The 23,686-nt window shown below is 38.2% G+C and overlaps 1 protein-coding gene across 4 annotated transcripts in view; it reads right to left on the bottom strand.

Annotated features, from left to right (window-relative positions):
• The window catches only part of CASK (peripheral plasma membrane protein CASK), a 318,301-nt gene that overhangs the window by 17,354 nt on the left and 277,261 nt on the right, over positions 1-23,686 (bottom strand). For all 4 annotated transcript variants that reach the window (XM_086971259.1, XM_022845516.2, XM_086971260.1 and 1 more), the window contains exons 14-16: positions 12,922-13,374; positions 3,037-3,115; positions 717-802 (exon numbers count right to left, since the gene is read on the bottom strand). In XM_086971259.1, coding sequence (XP_086827385.1) covers positions 717-802; positions 3,037-3,115; positions 12,922-13,374 — 618 coding nt within the window. The remainder of the gene's footprint in view (positions 1-716; positions 803-3,036; positions 3,116-12,921; positions 13,375-23,686) is intronic.

The following is a 23,686-nucleotide window of genomic DNA, read 5'->3' on the forward strand; positions in this document are numbered from 1 at the left end:
ACGCAACTTCCTGCAATTCGAATTGGTTCGTGCCACACGGTGGAGTTGGCCCATTTCTACATAGATTTGTACCTTGCTTCTAGAGGGTTTTTGCTGCTCAGTAGAGAAACCTAGCGGTTTTTGTGTTTTCTTAATCTAAATTTTCTCAACTAACGGCATGGTAGCTACACTGCTTTTTCCCGTCTTTTTTTTCCCCCTCAAACAGTCATATTTTAGAACCGGGTAACTTTTAGTTAATAAGAAAGTACTGCACATGGCGTCGTAAAACACTAGAGTAAAAATAAGTGATAGTACACAGCAAAAAAAATGCTACCTTCCTTTGAACCCTTTTGGTTGGTGCCATTTTTAAAAGACAAGCGTTGATATAAGCCGATTGAATCGATCGGCATATAATGGTTGTAGTCCTAGCCCAAACAAGGATTTAAAGCCAATTATCATTATCTAATGTATGGAAGATAGCATTATTAGGCTAAACATATTAATGGACAGCGTTCTCTGTCGACCACATTCTAGTTAAAAAGAAGGCAGGAAGGATTGTTTCGCAAATAACCAAAGATAGCTTTGGTAGAGATTTTCCTTACCTATTGCACAAGTATCGGCTCCAGCGTGCATTAGTTCTTTTGTCTCGTGCCAGTCATTGTGCACGAATCTATTTATCAATGTTGCAGTACAATACATAAATATTATGTAACATCAATATGTATAAGCGAACATACTAGCAATCGTTGAAGGCTTTCGACGGTCTGGTTGGCCACGCTGATTCCATTGATTTCAATGATTTCGTCGCCCACGTGCAAAGTCGCTGAAATTAATCCAAATAAATATTTAAGTTAGAAAATCAAAGCAACTATAAAGGAGGGATGCGCTTCCTTATGGACATTACGTTTTGAGTGAGCTTTTAACATACTGGTAAGTGGAAAGTAAAAGAATAGAGAAATAAAGAATTTTCGAGCATTTATAGTGTGCTTTTTGGTTAAAGCAACTACTTTACTAGACGATCTATTGTTGAATAATATTTAGAAGATTTAGAAGACACAATTTCAAGGGTGTTCTGCAACCGTCTTCCTACTATAACGATTGATAACTGCTTTTGTCTTCAAGAAAGCGGGTGGGCCCCAATAAGGGCACGCGGTATATTCTTGTAATAGGAGAAGATTTAATAGGCTAACGGGAATGGATCCGGACAAACGAAAGATGGGAACGATGTACATTCAGTACAAGCTCTCGCTTTAGAGCCAATAGTTGGCCGTTATAGCCTCCATCGAAAATATCTAATGCAATCAAATTTAGCTAAACAACAATGACAGCACAAAGATCGTGTAGAAGCTAGCATGGGGGATATTTTTAAATGCTAGGAAGTGTTGATGCCTTTGTTAAAACAAAAACCTACTCCTTTCAAGTAGATATAGCTGCTGCTGCTGATAATTGCTCCCAAAATGTGGCTTATTCGAGCATTAGACAAGACCTAAGTGAAGAAGGAAGTAGATCTTCTTCCTAATAGAAGTATACTAAATCGTACTCTATGATATGTAGATAGATTTTTTAAGTGCCTTTTGACTAACACCAAAGTTTTTTGCCACCTTGTGACGATTGTATTGTCTTCTTCAGACAATTTATCGACTCCGAATTAAAAAATTCTATTGAATTCTAGCTCTTATGTCTTACAATTTAATACTAAGCTTTAACAGAGCGAATTGTTCATGCGTTCCATAAAAGTTGTACACCAAAGTTTAAACTAAAGTTCGCTACCTTACATGAACATGTTCTAAACTCCCAACACGGGGCCTCTTTGTATGTTTTATGAGTAAAAAAGAAAACACGTGTAATTTTTTACAGCACAGTAAAAACAAATCGGATGTTAAAATGAGAAAAATAACAAAGCTTCCCACTTTAGAATAACGACTGAAAACAAATAGAAATAGGAAAAGATACAAGCAAGCTTATTAGAAAAGGTAAACCCAAGAGATCATATTTTTTGCATTGATCTTTTTGATAGCTTTTCCACTGTCTTTAATATGCTATAAGCCTTTTTATATTTGCAGTTGTTCTAAATATGGTTTTTATTATATACTGCGTTGTATCGGATATTAAAATTTGAATTGTACACAAATTGTTATAATTTAGTGGATTAACTTTTGTCATAACAAGTATTTTTAGCTTTATAATCGTTACATGTACGCATAAACGTATCACGTATATGAAGACTATGTACCTCAGTTTACCGTCTTGTATATAGAAAATGTGTATAATATCATTTAACGTTCTTGCGCCTACCACAGTTTCGTATCGAAATTAGATAGAATGGCACACACGCACACACACACACACACACACATACAGACACACACACACACAAGTTCAGCAATTGAACAAAAATAAAAAGAGTATATATGTGTGTGTGTGTTGCAGACTCTTGTGAGGCTAATATCGCTACTTTAACGATAGTTTCCCTTTTTGTGTAAGTTCCCTTCTGACCACAGGGAGGCAGGGAGAGGCTTACGACGTATTTGTCTCTGTTCTTCTCTCACTTCTAGTAAGCAAAGGTGTGTCTGTGTCTAACATTGTTTACCTTATTAGTCCTGTCCCTTGCTTTGAGTCAGGGAATGATGTCCACATGAACTTCTTATTTTTACCCCGTTTTAATGGGAGCGGCTTAGCACATTTAAAGCTAGAAGCTGGTTGGCTTCATTTTTTTTTTTTTACAGAATTTCGAAGCACTGTAGCAGCTGCTATGGCAAAACGTTGTTTAAGAGTCGACCATATAAACATTAAGAGCTTGTGTTTAGCTACCTTTTTTAAGCATTCCAATACAGCTTAATTGATGATTGTGGCGAGGTGAATATTATGCTGCCATTGGGGGAAGAAAAGGGACCATCAGGTAGGTGGTGAGAAGCAGAAATGACACTCACAGTTGTAGTGTGTAACAACTGCAACCCACCACTGAAAATATTTTAGAGAAAACGTTATTTGCTACAATGTGTAGTATGGCAAAGCACGGTGGTTAGTATTATAGGGTTCGTTCAGGCAAGGGTGTACCTTGTTTATGGATCATTCCTCCATGCATGATGCGAGCCACGATACAGCGTCCCTCCTCGTCAACCTTCAGTGTGATTCCCTGCAAAACAATCAAGACGGAGCAAAAAATAAGAGCTCAAAGCATATGGAAATGTTAGCGTAATCCTCAGTCTGATACGACTTATTTCAAAGTGTCCTTTGATCTCGGAATCGCAAATTATGAATGTTGCAGTAACAAATTCCGCGTTATGTATGAATCATACTCAACGTCTTTTTACAATGTTAAAATATGTTGCCATAAATCTTAGATATTATATTTCAAATAATATCACTCTGCCTCAATAAATAAAGTAATGGCTTCCTGAGTTTTTATTTATACGCCTGTGAATCTGCGTCACTGACAAACAATATTATTAGTTAAGCATGTATCTATTTTTTTAACAAATACATTTTTACAACTACTCAGGTATTATACAGTAGCAAAAGAAGAAGAAGAAGAAGAAAAAATAATACGTAAAAATACGGGTAACAATAGAGAATGCCGGTTAATTTGAGATTATCAGACCTGAAACGCTGCAACTATTATTTCTACTGGATGACTTTAAAGTTAGCTCTTTAGGAAAATAAAAATCAACAGCTCTCTGATATTTACGAACAAATCGACCAGAAACATAAGGAACCTTTGCTGGGAGAATGGCTTTCACGCTAACGGCATAAATGCATCCGGAACCTGTAACTGGAGTTAGAGTTAACGTTGTGAAACTATTTAATCTTTTTTTCAATTAATTGCACGTGATTTCAGTTGAGAAATTTCGTATGTTTTTATGCCATTTAATTGTTAAATGTCACAGAAAAACACAAACTAAATAAACTTTTATGCAAAACGTAAGTAAAATGTGATCAAAGGAAGATTTCTAATAATCTAACAAATCGAACGAGCATTATTTCATGCATAAAACAAAATCCAATATGTAGAAATTAAATAAATCAATATTATATAATGAATCGACTTATATAATGAATATATAATGAATCGACATATAAATACATTTTTCTAGTTTTACGTTTGGAACTACGTCAGAATTACATCAAACATCAGCCTAACAGACCATTAGATACGACACGAATGATAAGATAAATATAGGTAGTTTTTAAGTTATCGTGACAATTTAAGTTATCGAGCGTTATCATGACTTTTCTTGAGAACGAAATCATCATTTTGTAGGAACCGCGAAAACCTAAACACACAAATGAGGTACTTATGTATCCGAGTTTTATAAGCAATAGTTTTTAGATCTTGCTCCTTATAGAGCCGTTATACACTAGCCACACTGATAATAACATTATTGAGTAGTATCTTGATTATGTTTGTTGGACTGAAGGACTGAAACAGTTTCGACTCGACGACCGGACTATTGGCCTTCAGTCTACATTTAGGAAACATCTGTAGTAATAGTAACTAGCTGAAAAGAATATCGGTGCAAGGCGATTTAAACTTACTTTGTAGTGACTATAAGTTGGTTGATTAGAACCGTGCTGGCCGAGGCAACTGGGCCAGCAAAACAGGCTCATGATGAGCTACCGCACCACCACCTAAGCTATGAAATGTCGTAACAATTTACGTAGACAGTATTGTTCAGGAAGGCAGCGCTATCCGGTTTTCAATATCACTTCACTATCGTGCCACGACCTTAGTTCTCAGCATGTGGACTTCACTTCTGTCATTCTCGAATTCATTCCGAAATCTAGATTTTTATGGAACCATTGCAAGGTTCCGAAAAAGTGAAGCGTCTTATTCATTAATGGCGACGCGAGAACACAAATCACGCTTCACAATTCAGAATAAATTCACTGTCTATTTACTTTTGTCGAATTTGAAACGCAGGCGCCAATCTGAGAACTTCATCAAATCAGCGTCTATAGCACCATTTTTCTCATTTAGAAAATGTAATTTTCTTAAGCATTTCCCTCTTCGGACGTTTTACAAACATACCAACTAGTTCTATAACCACGGATATCCTGTTAGGCAGTAGAACTGCTTTTCTAAAAATTTCACAGCATTTTAGGCCCACTTTAAATCATTCCCTGTGGCACTTCGTACGAGAGGCAGCTTGCCTTATATTCAACGATGAAACGTGTAATAAAATAACTCTTACGATAAGAATGCGGCTAGGACGTCTAATTGGTAAAAACTGCCGAGATCAAATAATTAGTTAGATAGAAAAGTCTTGAGTTGTTCTCTTGCCTTTGCGTAACTCAAAAGATTTTCTTAATGTAGTACAACGCATGAAATTCGGCCTCGTAAGAGAACAGTTAATCCTTTTGGCGATATCCAAATCCAATTGACTTAATATTGGCAAAAAGTATTTGTCTGATAACGAAAAAGCCACCTCGTTGAATATCTTTCGGCTATACGTCCGATATAGTCCTTATCGAGCAGTTGCACCCAAAATATCAAAGGAGGTAAAAAAAAAATAAGCTGTTCGATCATTTTGTGCATTTACGCTAGTTAGCGATTTTCTGGCTCGTCGAGACAAAGCAAGCGGTGATCGCTAGATTAGAACTTGTTAAAACATTTGTTCAAGTGAAATCTACCTTCTCTTATATGGGGGGTCATCTACAGGCGTTAGCAGTGTTGCTATTGTAGCACTTGCCCGACTACTAACAGATTAACTACGCCATCGGGACCTTTAGCCTCTTACAATCACGATAATGAAAATACCAGCAACAAAAATAGTACATAGCGGTCGTTTAGAGAGAATAGTTTAGTGCACAGATAGTCAGTTATGGCAGATTACCGATGGCCCAATGTCCCCGACGGAAAATAGAAGACCAAACGAGCTTCATGGCAAACCTTGTTGGGTGTCTGGCCGTTCACTCGCATAGTACAAGACCGACGTCATCAGACGCACAGCTAGGTTAGGATCGTTACATTTCAAGGTGTCGACACCTTAGGAGAGTGTTGGTTCTGGGTAAGGGCCATTTCAACCATACTATGAAATATCCTCTAGTCAGCCCTGAGGCGAACCCAGTCATGCTGGGTGCTGATGCTTTCCAGAGTCTCTCTCTCATTACCCATAGGGACGAGCATTAAAGTGCATCTTTGCTCATAGGAAATACATGTTTATTCCAAGTAATTCCAAGGCTGGTTTCGCCGAGGTGACTGACTGACTGCTGGTTATAAAATGGCCCTTGTTTTATGCTGGTTCTTTGCCTAGTAGAATGTACCCATTTTCGTCGCGCTAACTGCTGCGTGTTATTTGAAGGGATACGAATTGAGAGCTGCCATCATTGTTTCAACTCTGTTCTTGTAAAATCGTCCCAAGCTCCTCTCGGCTTTATTCAAGATACGCAAATAGTTTAACTTTTGACATGATGTTGCAGCTTTTTCCTAATTTAGTTAACAAGCATCCTGATTGTATTTGCCGTAGCTATTCTCGGCTGTTCAAAACCGTTTCATATATTTATCTATACCTCATTTGTTTTCTTCCCATAGCGACTAGTCACAAGTGTTTGACGCCAATATTAGCAGTGCCATGTTCGGGAGAGGCAATATTTCTATTCATGTTAGATATTTAATATTGAAGTTTTGTTCATTTTCTTCATCAATTTTTTCAAATTTCAAAAGCCATAACCACATTTTTCACTTCAAGCACAACTTAATGTGTGAAATACACAGTAAAATGTAGATCAGAAGACCTACTAATTACAGCTCTTTAATGTCAAAGTGTGCCAACGAACTCATCTTAACGCTAACAGACGCATTTTTTTTTCTGAGAAAATAGACAATTCCAAGGGACGGGAAAGTATTAATCTATTTATTTATAAATTGCCCTGTTGTTCAGAATGCTCCATTCTCTTGACGCTTACGGTAATGTTGCCTATAAATATGTTTTACGAATATACTAATTTTAGACCTTTGATACCATTGTAGCCCAAAGCGATGAATTTCAATCGTGACATGCAGTACTAGATATGAGCCTTTGGAAACAGAATTTTAATTTGGCGCGTCTTTTATTAAAAACAAGCCTATTAATATTAATTCAAACATCTATCCACACAATCAACAGATTCTTATCATTTCAGTGGCTGTTTCTGTTTCATACACTAGGAGCGATCAAAGGTAGTTTGTTCGATCCATAAATATTCTTTTAAAAACCTGTTAAAAAAATGTGTAACCGAATGATAGCTAACTAACATAAAATCACAAAAAGGTGCACACTAACTTTCTAGCCATAAGTGTTTTTAAGGTTTTTGACACCGTGATCTTTGTAAGATGCAAGTTCTTCTGTTCTGATCCTATTTTTTAAAACTTCCTTTTCCCATTTCATCAAGTTCGGGGGGCAGGTACCCTATACGCCAATACTAACTTACATGCACCTTAAAACAAATACATTTCATTACAATAAATAACCTTTACTGAACCTCACTTTAGACGCTCATTGATGCGCTCAGAAATTGATTTGTCTCTTCACCTTCGCTGATAATATGAACGGTCATTTTCTTTATTATAGTTTCACAAGAAAACTCATATTCGTAAATCCTGATTTTCCGTACATTAGAACGGTCCCTCGAGAAACACAAATGATCATTCAAGCTACAATAACGTAGCGGGCCAATTCAAGTGGAAAGTTTTAAATTTCCAAAAGTACAAAAATGTTGAAAACATATTACGCCGCTGCTAAGCGACACGAGTCTGAAGCCAAGGTAAACGTTTACCAATGCTTCGTATTTGACGACATGGTGCACTTGCTGTAACAAGGTAAAGTCAAAACAAGAAGAGGCCCTCTAGGGTGAATCGTATTTGTAAATTAACAGGTAGCGTAGTTGGCTCAGTAGTCAAGAATAGATGGTCGAACAATTACTGATTCTTCACATGGTTTCACAAGATCGTATCATTCTGAATGTTTACCAAAACATTTTAATCAGCTCAAAAGTATGAAACAAAAGCTAAGCTTCTTTATTTCCCTCTAAGATACTATAAACAAATTGCTAAAAATCGCGCAAGAACTTTTTTGCCTTTGTTTCCATAAACTTCGCTGATCGATCTAATCTCGCCCCAATCGAAGGGCGCAAATAATGGGCACATACATGCAAACTGACAACGCTGCGACATACTTATGCAGCAACTTCGCTTTAGAGCTGCTCAGAGAAAAGGACAGGCGGAAGATGATGAGCTTAACGTGCTGCAACGAAACTAAGCTATCATAACTTCTAGTTTTTCATACCTTGGTAACATGTCCAGCAGAGCTCTATTTCCCTTCTTTTTACTTATAGTAACAAAGCAAGCGAGATAATCAAGCCCTAACCAGCAATTGAACACAATGTAAACAAATGAGTCACAGCACTGCCACTACCTCACTTCACTCTGTGATCGTCCAGTCGAAGTAATTCGTAACAGAAGCATCTTTCATATAAAGCACAAGCTAGTATCAACCTTTCCGACCCACTCGTCCTTCTTTTTTCCTTCTCAACCAGACGAGCATCGATGGGTTGTACTTAGTTTCTAGCTGCTGCTTTAATTTCGAAGCCTGCTAGCATTGCAAGCTGGTGGCTTATTCAACTGGCAGAAGCCTCGCTTATTCGGGCATGAAAAATTTCTTCATAAATTCATGGACCATCAAACAAGGTATCTATAACGTCACCAAACGTAGGTAATTTATAGAGCTAGAATACAGGCGATCTGTTGTGTGACCTTCTTTTTCTAATAAGGTGACATCAGGTAGATAGCTTATGCTATTCAAGTTCGACCTTTCCTTATCCGTGACACTCCTGAAAATAGTCTAAGAATTCGAAACATCTTCGAATTCTCAGACTATTTTCGCGAACAAGTGATCTTCGACCTCTTTGCCGTAACATACATAGGTGACAACTACAACGCGAAAAAAAAATCCGGATTCAGATCTCACACCCGATGATAGACTTGTCGTACCTAAATTTTAATTCTGGAGCACAAAAAATAGAACAATATCTTTAGTTGATGAGGAATGTGCCGGACGCCTTTTGTCTCTTTTCTGCCCGAGTCACTTCTATTTGAACAAAAGGTAGCTGAACGGAATGAGCGGCATACTTTGTAAGCGCAAATCTGCCCATTCGGTCCGAAGGGAATATAGTAAAATATATATTAGTTCGTTCCGTACGGAACGTGACGTAATGAAGGTGAGTTTTTTAAATTTTTTCATAAGCATCTTTTATTTTTAATCAAAGTATGCACATTGTTATCTGAGTCCCTCTGCCATTTGAATGGTAACTTATTCATTCTGCTTTTGTAGAGGTCTAGAATATGAGACTCAAAGCCTCGAAAGGCATTTTCTACATCATTAAGGTGATTTTCCTATGAAAAGGTTCGCGAGATCTCGAAAAAAACGGTAATCCGTGAGGGCAGTGTCTGATGAACGTGTCGAATAGCAGAGAGCCTCTATCTGTAGTTCTTGCACTTTCGACGCAGTGATTCTTGTGGGATTAAATTAATCGTTGTTATAATGTCAGTAAATGTGACTTAGCTTTTTTCAATAACTTTGGTAATTAAATAGCTGCATAGTTATCCATAATCTCTTCCAATCGATGAGAGTACATATACTCCAGCCGTCACCGATAAATCGGAACTCATAAAGCTGTAGTTGGTAATAAGTGCACTACGCAGAACACCAAACAAACACCATAAGCCACTATAGGTGCTTCAATGTGATAACCTGCAGCTTCAGGCCATTTACCTACTGATATATCCATCTGTCGTTATCGTAGAAGAACAATGTGTAGAACAACAAGTGTTTCCTGTTTTTGATCCTGCTCAAGTCGTGCAGCACGTATATATCTGATTGTTTCTGCCTTACTCATTTATTTGACCGGGAGTGAACAGGTATGGCACTTTTGTAAGACCCAAACCTAAGTGTTACTAGCCGTGAACTTTGAAATGAGTTGTCTTTCACCACAGCCTATTCACCCTCGGATAAGATCTTCCACGAGACTCATTTTCCGAGTCAAAATTTTCTTCTTTTAAATTTCTAAACCAATAGCTCATGATGTTTCCGGTGGTAGATCCTTCACCGAATACAAGTTCTCTGCGGAGAGTCATCTCTGCCGCTGTGGTTCTAAGATAGTATTCGTATTCAAAAGCTACCTGAATTTACTGATTTTTCATGGCTCACTTCAGCTTTTAAAATGCCGTACTTTTATAAAATAACGCCGTTTCAAAATATGTGATTAATCATTTCTTTTGGATTTCATACTGACCGACCTAATAAGAAACCAAAGTTAGCGCTATGCCCACTTAGACCCAGGAGACAAAAATAAGGTTTTTTTTTTAACAACACCGATCTCTAACTACTAGCAGCGCTTGAAAGAAACAGAACAGCAAACGGTTTAAGAAAGGTTAGCTGATTTACCTAAAGGATGCCTAAAGAGATGCCAATGGATGGTAATCGTCTGAAACAGCAACAGATATCGAGCGCAATCTTGTCCTATAGCTTTCGTCCATGCGCACCGGTTTTTCGTTTACAGAGAAAAAATTTTAAAATGCGCGTTCCTGCTATCAGGTTCTCAAGCCTGCAAGAACGGAATTTCACCGACGGCGGCGCCCACTAAATGTCCCTTCTATTGCCGTTAAGGTTAATCCTCGCAGTAGAGAAGGGTTGCAATAGGCATGCGAAACGCTGAGAAGCTTTTATGCAGAATGCATCTTCATTCGCGTATTTTAAGCACTCACACCTGCTTCGCACTCGTTCTCTCCCCTTTACTCTTCTTTGCGTACTTTAACGGGAGCCACGCAATATAATACAACGTATAGAATATCTTGATAGTGACCTGTTAGGACAACAATTAGAATAATGCAGGAATGGTATTCAAATGTCCTGAGTAAGGCACTCAATAATGAGAAATCTATTCTTTTTGGTCAACAAAAGCTTACTGGTGCCTACCAGTGTTGCAGCATTCTATATTTAAAACGATTTACGTTAAATAATTAGAAATCAGTTTAATCGATGCTCACCTATGGGTGTTCACTTAAAGATGAAGTATAAAACAGGTAGAAAGCATAGGTAAGATACTAAAAAATAGAGTTCTATCCTATTAAGAACTTACGCGATATTTGTAACTATTTGGAGCAAGAAGTTATTGATTAATGCAAGCAATACTAGTAAGACATTATTTTATAAATACATACGAGAGCTAAATTTTCCTGGCTTTGTCTTTTAGCTCCGTCTTTTTTCTACCGAAATTACGACTTTTTCTCTCACAAAACTCTGCCTGACACAAGTAGAAAGTGGGCAAAGCTGAGTAGACAGAGGCAAGGAAAGGGTGGTATGCCAGGCCCGTCTTCTGAAAAACCAATTCTCTTCTCTTTTCTTTAGAAAGCATACTGTCCTAAAAGAAGTTCAACCCACAGTTCCTAAAAGAGTTTATGCCTCGAATTTCGACCGAGCTTCACAGCTCATAACCTAAATTCTTCATAGACATAGAAGTAGTTTAAATGCGGACAAATACATTATGGATATCTCACATTAATAGCAATCGCCTTTCTTAATAATCAATTACACGCAATACACAGAATCGTTTTTACCGAAAAGCTGTTACCGATCATACTGGTACATATACCAATAGCTGACAATTATTTTTATCCTCTTGACGATATTGTTTAGTGAGTGATACGATGTCAGGAGATTAATTTGTATGTAATTTTACGAAGCAAATGATGGTAATTGTTCGTCTTGTTTGTTCAGAGGCTGTTGCGCGTGTATATATATTTGTCAACTGCTCTCCGCTATCCTCTGGCTATGAAGCTAATATGAAAAATGGCCTCCTCTTATTTGGCCAACAAGCAGTAGGGTAACGATTGCCACAGCAAATGCACAGAACGAAGAACTAAGCACAACCTGCAATTGGGAAACACAGACGACCGACTGTGGCATGAAAAGTTCGCTCTCTGGCTGGAGTACGATCGATACATTGACGGCAGAAGAAAATCTCAAGCCAGCACAACAAGAGCTAGAAAACGCGGTACGGTTCAAATTGCTTAGGCACTTCGACTCCCTGCAGCCAGCTACAAAATATGGTTGAAGTATATCCGCATTTATACTTTAGACCCGCTCCGCCTATTCGTGCAGTGCCGCTGACAGCACAAGAAGAAAAACAATGAAGACGTATGTAACAGATATGGTGCATTTTAGAGGAGGTTGGTGGGAATGATACGTATAGGCATGCGTCGCTTGAAATCTCGCAAGTGTTTTGCCTAATGCGAAATCAACTTTCCTTTTTGTTTTGGCTGATGAACAGGTAGCATGTCCAACAAACTTAAGGCAGAACGGTGCTCGTTTAGGTAACCCATGAGGCTCTTGTAGGACACAGCAATGCAACAGCACCTTCGAGGGAAACCGTGGGAAAGAAGATCGTCTTTATTAGAGAGCCCACCAAAGGTTGAAGGCAGGACACGACCGAGAAAGCCGAAGGATGGAAAAAACCTATTTTTTGAAGGTAGGCGAGATATACATGGGTGCACACAGTTATAAAGGGATTACTCATAAAGGAGATATGTAAATGTCCTCGATATTTTCGCTATTTGGACATCTGTCTCGGCCCAGTCGGTACATGGAAGCATCTAAAGCTGCGTAAGATAAGAATAGACAAATACATCATAATAGAACTCAATTTGATTGCAAAAAGGATTTTACCGCATATTTAAAGGTGTGTATCTAAAATTCTAGATATCCGAAACGTTTTACATTTCAAAAGACAATTTGAAAATATTTCTTCACGAATTTTAGAGCGTTACGTAGTATGTTATATATATACATATAGTTTCCAATAACGCAACAATATTGGAACTACCATTAAAAAAATGGTTGGTGACAGTACTAAACACAAAACTGGAAATATTTTTTTACTTTTATTATCACAATAAACGTAGCTTACCATAGGCTCATCGGTGTTTTTCTGGAATTGAACGAGGCGTATGCGGGTAATGTGTTGTTGTTGTTGTTGTTGATTTTGTTGTTGACCAGTGGTGATGTTTGTGGGGTCGTTGTCGTCAAGCAAACCCTCGGGCGACGTTGTGCCCGAGCTCTGCAATCGGCGCACATCGCTGCGTCCAGCGACAGCTCCCAGTGGACTCATCCCGATGCCCCCGTTCATTTGCAACGGCGTTCCGCCAACTCCACCTATTCCACTGATTGCGCCAAGGCCAATTCCGCTACCAAATGCTATGGGTAAGGCGCCTTCGAGTGTCCCTCCTAAGCCACCAAGGCATCCGCCAGTCGAAGACGATAGTGTCGTTGTCAGCGTTGCCGTCTGGGGCGGAGGTGTTAACGGAACCGCGCCGTCGCCGAAGATCTCGTGCGCAACAACGTCATGTGCTTGGAGCAGTGACTAGCGATCGGTATATGAAGAAGGACAGGTCGAGATGGCGAAACAGCAACCAGCGCGTCGAATGAAGACAGAAATGCGGAGAAACGAATTAACATATTAGCTATACTAATTATTGTTATTAACTAGATGCATGAATAATCTATCATACTCAGATAAACATATACAAGAGAAGTCAAATTATTTAGTTGTTGTTGTTGTTGTTGTCGTCCCGTATCTTTCTCTGGTTTGTTCCTTCACCGCAACAGTAACAGAGCACACGAGACTATTATCAAGAAATTGTCTAAACACAACAAAGCCCGCAGGATCTGCATTATTAGACTTGATATATATAATTTGTAGCGTAAAACTGGTCTTAACCGTCTATATTAAATTTTTCGAAATTGCAGAGCAATTCTCGACAGGTTAGTCGAACTTCGAAACAACAGATTTCCGAGCGGAACTGCCTCCAAAGATCTAAAGATGGGCGCCCATTTTTAGATCTTTGGAGGCAGCGGGAGAAATTGTCGTGACCAGGTATGCTTGTAGGTCGACGAAAATTTCATACAGAAATCTCTTTGTGCGTCCTCACAAAAAAAGCTAAACTTCTTCTTAGATCGGAAGATCGTGACGCGACGGGTTTACCTTGAACAACCCATCAGCCCTCAGATTTCTTCTCTGAGTAGGCCCGCACAAAATCTTTAACTCATGATGGGGCCATTTTTAAGCTTTTTTAGAGCCAATATTTAGCAACACCGACAATGTGCTTCCGAAAAGAACTATGAAAACGTCTATCTCACCTACGACCCCTTCGTACAAAGGTCAAAGTCGCTAGAATTAAACCGATTATTGCAGACTGACCATGTTTCACAAAGCCATCGGCACATGCGCTGGAACCCATCACCAAGCGATAATCGACAAGTTTACTGGAAAATTTTTCTACAAGTTTGTTCCACGACAAACACATTGTCTATCTAGCACTATATAACAGACGCATGTCTGCTTTTTCAGGACGTAAAGTGCTTCCATGAGTACGAATTCTTTAAGAATTTCGTATTTGCTAGAACATTTTGGATGACATCGGAAAAAATACTTTACTTTTTGACAGTGAATAATTAGCGGTCGCAATTCCGAGGACGTTGTTCGGCTCTATCTTACCTCGGATATAGAAAAAAAAAAACAATTATTTACCTTTAGAAACAAAATATCGACTCATGCTAAAAAAAGTTACTATACTTACTATACTTTCTGAAACGAGAACTTGTTCATATATTTTGTTAACCTAAATGAATGTTTGACTGACACAAAATAAAGTACTTGCACCCCTCCAAACATCCTTTTGTAATTCTAAACTTATTGTCCATTTGATATTTATAAAGAGTAATTTATAAAAATCGCTTTGTGGTAAGACTGCGACACTACAAGAAGCAACAGTATCATTTTGGCGGCTTACTTCAACCTGTGATCTTTGCGAGGTTTTCGCACGTTTTCAAGATCTCTGTTGTAAATCCACCTTTTTATCATGTGGGCCCTAGTTGTAGAATAGGCCTTAAGTATTTTGTTGCTTGTACAAAGCGTAGCGTCTGGCTGGTGCAGCGCAGTCTTGAACTTCTAAATTTTTCTATTCCCTCGTACTTGAATGTTATCGTCCGTGGTTTTCTAATATTGGCTGGCCTTTCTACATGACAAACAACGATTTGAAAACACGCTGAAAATCATTTTTACTCAAGCTTCAGTAAACCTTTCCGGGCTAGCCTTCCACTATCCTCTTAACAGGTTTTTATAATTATCTTTTTGTATTTCTTAAAAGACCGCAAAAGCAGCCTTTCTTTATTTGCCTGGACCTTTTTTTTGATAGACTGATGAAACGACAGGATAATTACTCTTAGTAATTATTACCCATGTAGCACTTTTTCTGCCTTGAAAAAGGCCCCGAGGTTCGAATCCAGTGACAGCAATCATACTTCAGTTATTACACAGTATTTACCGCATCGCTCGTTGCTACGGATCATCTTCGTCAATGAACAGTTTTGTTGTCTTTCTGCTAGCCACAGAAGGCTATTCAAAAAGTATCACAAAGAACAGAATTAATTATGCATCACATTTGTTTTTTTCAAACATTATTAATAGCGCCATGCCGTCAGCAGTTCACTTATAGTTTAGTTTTATTATTAGGTGTCTAGAAATGCACCGCTATTGCCCGTTTTTCTTTCGAAGAATTTAAGGCTGTAGCTTTCTAAGCTAGCTTGCTTCAGCCTTGTCTTCGGGCGGATTATATCGACAGAAAATACTTTCTCTGCTAAGTAGCTTAGAGTGCCTTTTTTTTTTTTACTTCTATTGTCGTCAGAGTAGCATAAAACACAATTTTTGCAGGTGCAAAAATTCGACGGAACTCTTCGACAGTACGTTAAGTTATGTTTATCATTAACTTATTCATATCTTATGTCCTTATAATAATAATTTAAGTAAAGATGTACAATCGTACCAATATAATTACATTTTTGAAAATTCAACATATCCTTTGCGACGATTTGCGAAAGTTTTATTATATATAACTGTTTGTTGCACTTCTTGGCGTTAAACTTTGAGGTTCTTTTAGACGGTAAACCTTTCATAACTTCGATTTTTTTGAAAATAATTTAACAAAATTTGAAAAATCAAGTTCTCAAGTTACAGGGTGTGAGTCGCTTACGAGTTGTACAACCTATCGCCAAATGGAGGTAAAAAATACGAACGCACACAAAGCATGTGTCACTCGTGTTTTCACAGTCCATGTCATTATATTAGGTTGCTACAAGCGAATCCGGTGAATTTTGAAATTGGGTAAGTTTTGATCTCCACGCCGCTAGTAGACGAAATTAATAAATACTCAAGTGTTCTAGTCAATAAAATCTATTGAGTTTATTCTAGGACAAACGAGTTCAAACATAAAAACGTTTTCTAGTCTCGAGAATCAAAGCTCAGTGGTGAGGTTTCTGTCCCTTAAAAATCACAGCGTTATTTTGGTGGACACACAACTTGGTGAAAACATTAGACGAGTAAGTCTTAGGCGAACGTATGATACGAGAATGGTGCAGACGTGTCAAGAACGGAGATTAAAGTATTGAAAGCCAGCGAGCAAATGACTACATTTCAAAACCCGAAAGACAAGAACGCATTGCTTGAAACAAGGGTGCTTTTCCTGAAAGCGAGACTGGAAGTCCTTAGGCTTTGTCGGAGAAGACTGGCATTTCACATGTAACGCATTACAGAATTTTACCCCAATTACCCAATGCCAAAACTGAGTGAAAATAGGTCCCCGGTGAATTGACTCTAGGACAGTTGGAAATGTTTGTGGTATGTTCCATGTGCAATTTGCGAAACCTTAATAAAAAAAAAAACGTATGAAGCATGCAGTCGCCACAAAAAAGCATGGTTCAATCTTTACCGCCAGCCGATAAAAGACGAGCCTGAAGAATGACATCATGGAGAGGAATCGAGTTCGACGATAGTGTTGAATATGTTCAGACATAGGATGACGGCAGCACTTGCAACGTTTGAACCTCACATTAGCGGCCTCTGCTACTATGAGATACTTGCCGAAAAGGAAACACTAAATATAGCCCGTTACGTCGAGCTCCTTCACAGAGCCACGACTCGCTAATGCTTCAAGTTCTTCCAGAGAGTCACATACCGTTGGACAATCGAAAGTACTTGGTATGACTATCTAATGGCAAGGCCAGACCTCATTGCCATGCCACAATTCTTCCCGGAGCAAAGGAATATTTAACATGGGCTTCAACCCGCCAATTTTCCTGCAAGTCGACGTGATTAAGGCGCTTTCTATGCTCCAAAAAGGCCAACTAGTGGGCAAGCATCTTGCACTATCGATTTACTTTGAAAAGCCTACATATGGGAACACAAATAATAGGTGTGTAGCCGTGTATGAGCTGCCAACCTGCTAGGATAAGTGTGTAAAAAAAATAAAAGAGAACACGTGTAACACATATGAAAAAATCATCACTCTAACCCTAAAACGCATTGGCCTGGACAAACCTAGCCTTCAATAACATTCACGTTATTAGAGCTAAGTGCGTGACTTAAGCGCGAACATGATAATGCGAGCTGGGCACTAGAATGATTTCTAAATACTGTGAAAATTATTCATAACTAATAAAGTGAAGCAGCTCGAGAGGTATTATCCCTGTAAGAATTATCGCAACCACGGAGTGCGATATTTTAACAAAAATAGCAGTTACACTTGTTGCTGTCAGTAATCTATTGTTCTTATGCATAAATCTACGGTTGCTAAATAACTGATCTAGTGTATATGCTTTGTACACATTCCAGATACAGAGCGTACTTTTCGTAAGAATGCACCTCTTCTAAATAAGTTATAGCTGGTGGGTCTAACTGTCGCCGAATGGAACTGTTGTTCTTATTGTCGCTTTGTTGGCATTGAAGGTCTTTGCCGAACTGCGTAGGACGATAGCAAACAATAGTCACGCAGTGATAAATGTCAGTCAGGACCAAAATCGAAAATTCTTATAGAAAGTCTGTCCCAAAGGTCATCACGGTCCCTATATAGCCCCCTGTATCGTAGGCGATTTAATTCGCAGCCTACAGAATCGGGTGACTTTCAAAATGGATCACTTCATGCTTATTTCATCATCAACGAGCATAGACGGGAAAAGAGTCGTGAGAAAACTTTATTTCACCCTGCGCCCTGTTTTCCGTTCAAAATACGTAAACAGCCGTAACTTAATCTCGCCGGCAGTACATCTGCATCTAGGAGGAGAACTATTTTCGATAATATACCTATAGGCCGCACGTTCTTGCTAGCCGTCACTTACCGAAAGGTGTATTTTTTTCCTCAGGAACTAGAGTTTCGGTTGTCTGGAAACTGTGATGGAAGCTGTTGTATAACATAGGAGTGAATATCGAACGAAGTAATCCGTGGCTGATGCTACACAACCACGAACCATAATGGTTTACAAGTACACTAAATACGAAAAAATCGACTCTATCATTACCGAAGTAGAGTTATACTAGAAAAATGATACGGATTAAGATTAAGCTTGTTCCATCCGGAAATTTACTTTTCAAGCAAATATTCGTCACGTGCTAAAATGTTGTTTTGTTATACCACTACATTCAGTTGTGTTTCAACTATACGATACGTACCATAGACGACTGTGTTTTAGATTTGGTGTACGCGTGAATTTCTAGACACTTGAGAGAAAGGGGCGCCCTCTTGGCGTGGCTTGATATATATTGTTTCTCGAATAGTCTCAATTTGCTCGAAGTTCAATCTTCTTCGGCCTCTAGAGATATCTCTTAGAGCGAATAAAGCCGTTTCGAGTGAGGCTTGGCAAATGTCGCTGTTTTCAAATGATAATTTTATCAGTAAAATGAACTAGCACCAACGCTGGTCAGCTATTAGGATAGGATCACAGCTGAAGGGAAGAACACTGGAGTCTGACTCCTTCTTTGATACACGCGAATTTTGCATAGTTATTATGCTTGTTCATTTGTAGCTGATGTTTGTGACCTTGTTGTTACTGTCGTCGTTATTTCGAGTATGATTTGTTCTGAGTGGCACACTCCAATTCTAACCTAGCTTGTACAACAAGTTAGAATTGTTGAAAGTGGTCTGCCAAGATGCATCCGATTTGAAACTACGCGGATACATTTAGCGTATACATTTTAGAATAAAATTCGTCGTCGTTGGAGACTCTATGGAAGAGGAGTGGAGGGGTACGCTGGTCTGAGTCTTAAAATCTGCGGTCAGTTCCAGTAAAACCCTATCATCACTATTCATGTGCGGTCTTGCTGCACACAAAAGACCAGACAGGAGCAATAAAACAATCCTCGACCAGCCACTTTATGTTGCCATTTTGCCCTACGTTTCTTCCCTTTATCTAAAGGCTAGCACATCTTCCTCGTTCGGGATTCATAACCACTTTGGGCGCTGTTTAGGGAAACAGTATGCTGAAGGTTGCAACCAGTGACGCTGAGTCGGCATATACAAGACGATAGTCGTAGATGGTCAAAATCGAGGTAGTACCGTTATAGTCTAACAGACTAGCTTTCAAAAGGTGCATATGCGGGAATGTAAGTATCGATATGATTTCTATAAAACAATACGAAACTCAACTGGTACAACACTTGAAGGACTCGCTAAATAATCCAGATGGATTTATTTCCTGTGGACATAGAACGCACAGGTATCATTGAGAAAGCAGAAAATAACGGTGGGTCTTGAATGGATGGGATGAGGGTGAGGTGAAGTGCTTTAAGTAAAAGGTTTTTTCTGCGGTTACTGACTTCATAGAACTGAAGCCTTCCTCGAGCTTTCGAGAATTAGCTAGGTAATGATATCACATATACCCAAAGGATCGAATATGCGTTCTGCAATAACGTAAATACAAATTTGACGATTTCAAATGACGGTTTTAAAAAAAGCCCGCACAGGCCCAGGGAAAGTGTAACCAAGTGTTTTTCTGTGAATAAGTAACCAAACTGAAAAGACCCATTGAGAATTCAATGTTTTTTTGATTTTTAAACCTGTTGTAGCCATACACGCTTGACACCAATCTATAAGCTCGGCTTTGTATTCAAACGATATACAGTTTCATCGAAAGAATCCTTATTCAACTACGTGTGTCTACTTCGTGCTAGAATTGAGTTTCTTTTACAAGCTATGTGTATAGATACTGTGCAACATACTAAATAATGACTGAGTTGACTACCAATTCTTTCGCGTTACCGACAATTCACTGACCGAAAATCTGTGTTTTAGAAGGATCCCAACAACTTAAAACGGTTTAAGGCTAAAGTTTTACGAATGTAACGTCGCGGACCATATCATGTTCGATGTCCAGCGACATTTACATAGAGAACATTCGACACAAATAGAGCTTTTTTGGTTACGCGCTTTGTGTATGTATATATATATATATATATATACATATATAAAGTGATTTGACATAAAGAACAATTTAGAATGTGGCAAACAAGATAAATCATTATTCATTACCGTAAAAATGTAAAGAAGTCTGTAATGCTCGACCGAATTATAAATCCAACCAGGATGGAAAGTGTGTATGATACACAATGTTTCGAAATATTTTAAGAGACTAATATTAAATCTCTGATGTCTTTCAAGTTCAGTAAGCTTTTCGTGTTTTATGATTAAAAGTCTCTGAAACATGCCAGCCATGATTTTCGCTAAATATTACTGATCCCGTTCACAATACGTTTTTTAGTTCAGCATATCCTAGACGGCTTACGCACTTGTTGCGTTGAAACAGCGGGCTTCGTGGACCACATCTCGACAAAATTTAAATCATAGTTTACGGTAAGTGGTTCTGATGTCGTATTCCTTAAACTACTATGTCATGTGTGTGCCACGTTGTTAACTTCAAACAATCGACAACTGATTATAAAACGTTGAATTATAATATAAGTTATCCTCTTACGTACTTGGTAAAGGGTAAAGTTCTCTGAAGGTACTTCCAAAAAAAATTTTCACTCTAATGAACTCTCAAGTTAATACTTCAGTAGCCTTCAATTTCGAAGGCTACCTTAGTGACAGGGCACTCCGTCTCAACGAGTTAATACATTAGGGTGAGCTTTCATTTATCAACCAAAATAGAATCCATTTCTGTTATAATAAAAGCCCTGCCTTTCTCAAAAGTGGCCTAAAAATAGTAATTATTTTAAGTGATTAAAAAGGGAAAATGGATGAATTCTATTACTTACAAAGACTTCAAATACAAAAAAGCTTTATTATAAAAGACACAAATATCATCTGTTTACGTCGATTGTTTCGAAACGTTGTTTCAATCGCCAGCATTCAGACTAGCAAATCTACTGCGGGAAAGCAAAAAAGAAAGCCATTAAATATTTTTCCCGTTTGTTCACCGCATCGCGTTTTGAACACCCATAGGTAAAACGATCTTTTTTCTGGGTGAGTATAACACAAATTCATGCTCTTTACAATACGTCTATACCGTTAGGGAAGAGCCATTTTTAGCTTGTTTGTTTAGATGATATGACACATGCGGAGGTAATAAGTCAAATGTATGGATTCTCGCTCCATGTTAGTTCTACCTGTACGCTTTTCCTATTTCTAAAAGGTGAAACGGCGAATCACGACGTATACTTCCGTCCAGGCTTTATTGGTATATGTTACCGGCTTTCTGCGTCGTCTGGGAGTGTCCTTTTCTGTGTCCTCTCCTGCAATAATTGTCGCCGGACTGTGTTGTCACAAATTCGCCGCAAGTCGCTGGTAGCAAAGAGTCGAAAAATTTTGGAGACGAAATCCCTTGTTCCCTAAATGGCTGCGTGTCTTCTGTAACCATTTTTCATTGAAATACTAGCTTTTACTAGCATAACAAAAGGAGAACGATTCAAGCATAGTTAAGAACGATCGAACAAATTTTATATTTTGGCCCTACGAGAGCTGTACTTTAATCAATATAAATAAAACCAGCTAAGAAAAAATAATTCCATGTTTTTATAATTTATAAACATTTATAAAACAAGTTTACCTCCTTGAATGGATTGTTGCACGCGTCAGCCGTGCAATTCTAAGAATTCTGAACACAAAATAGAGAAATTGCTCACACTTAATGTAAATTGGGTGGCCCTAATGCATCTTGATGTGTTACAAGAAACTACTCGTGTTGACTGGCTCTTATTTATTTTATACTTTGTATATTTTGTTGATTGCAAAACAACTTTACTCCTCAAAGCTATCGTATTCTAACATAGCTTATTATCTGCAAAGCGCTTGTCCTTCCGTATCTATCCTATAGCTTGAAGAATGACGCTTTGGGTCATACAGCGTCCTGTGATTTAAAACTACGTGAAATGATTGTAACTATCAGATCATCAACCAAAGCACCGAATGCAAATGGTGTGCACGCTCATCTCCGTCATAGTCATTCCGCTACTAATCATACAAACATTTACGCGTAGGGACCAATTCAGTATTGAAAATAGACGTTCTTGATGTGTTATTGTGATCAAATGAAGATTAGCTGTATAAAGTAGAACTTATAGACCCGCACACTTCTTTGTATGAAGTTCCTCTCATTCATCACTGATATAAACGTATTAACAGCTCAATGCCAAGGACAAAATATTAAACGTAATGAATATGAGAACTAAGACATATTACTGTTTGCAATAGATAAGACTGCAAATAAAATTGGATTATGCGGTACACTTGTTTTAGCCTAGCGATTTCTCGATCACTTCTACCGCATTCTTTGCCTACTTTCATTGCGGATTATAGAAAACTGAGTTAGGCGAATTATTTTAAAGGCCCCTTTAGGCGAAGATTTGAAGACACAGACTAATCGAAAAATCAATTGCATCACGTGCGAACCTACATCTCATAGGAGGATCGAGGAGCAGAAAGGTGTGTATCTTTCGTATATATCACTTTCGTATTGTCAGGTGATTAATCTATAACATTTCGTCCATTACATAGCGTTCGTATCAGTTCAGCAGTAACGGTTAGCTTCTACTGAGTTACTATACTGGTGCACACTCTTCGTTCACTTAATGGAATTGCTACAATGGACTCCTTGTAGCCCGTTCTGTAGCATCAGATTCGTCAAAAAAAAAGCCTTTTGTGCTATCGAGTTTGGTGTTTTAGATGTAAATGGTTTCGGGTAATGATCCGCCAGTTGATAGAATATAGATTATAGCATGATATGATAGACTTAACTCTACCAGAAGGTAATCAAAGAGTAATATATAACGTAATCAAGTATATTGCACGAAGTAAAGACTATAATACGTAATCGCAACAGCCTGTTTCCTCCAGAATGCTTTTTCAATTTTTGTTTTGACCATGCCCATTTATTAGTAAAGCAATTACGTAGACGCAGCAACAGTTCAATATAAAGTAAATCGTCTCTGTATTTTCGTCTCTGATTGATCCTCATTAGCAAACAGGTTGTAACAGTCAAACGGACAGCCGCTCAGCGCGCGAAAAAAAACATGGGAATTTCATTATAAAAAATAAATGCGTTATCAAACTCTTGTAGGCCGTAAAGCCGGATATTATCTCTAGCCAGAGTCAATAAACAGTTTAACTAAGTCGGCACATATAGATCAGATAATTAATATCCCTATTTAGAAAGTTAGCTAAAATCGATAATAGGATTCGAAGAATGTTTTTATAGATGCAGCGAAATTTAGTATTAGGTATTAATATGTACAGTTACTGAAAGTACTGTATATTCGGCTATACGATTATGTCGGTATTCTTTGACTACTAACCTAAAAGATTTTTTTGTCTAAGCACTTTATCATGTTACAATACTGGATCGTTTCAATA

The sequence above is a fragment of the Varroa jacobsoni genome, unplaced genomic scaffold, assembly GCF_002532875.2.
Source record: "Varroa jacobsoni isolate VJ856 unplaced genomic scaffold, vjacob_1.0 scaffold_1170, whole genome shotgun sequence".
Lineage (NCBI taxonomy): Eukaryota > Metazoa > Arthropoda > Arachnida > Mesostigmata > Varroidae > Varroa > Varroa jacobsoni.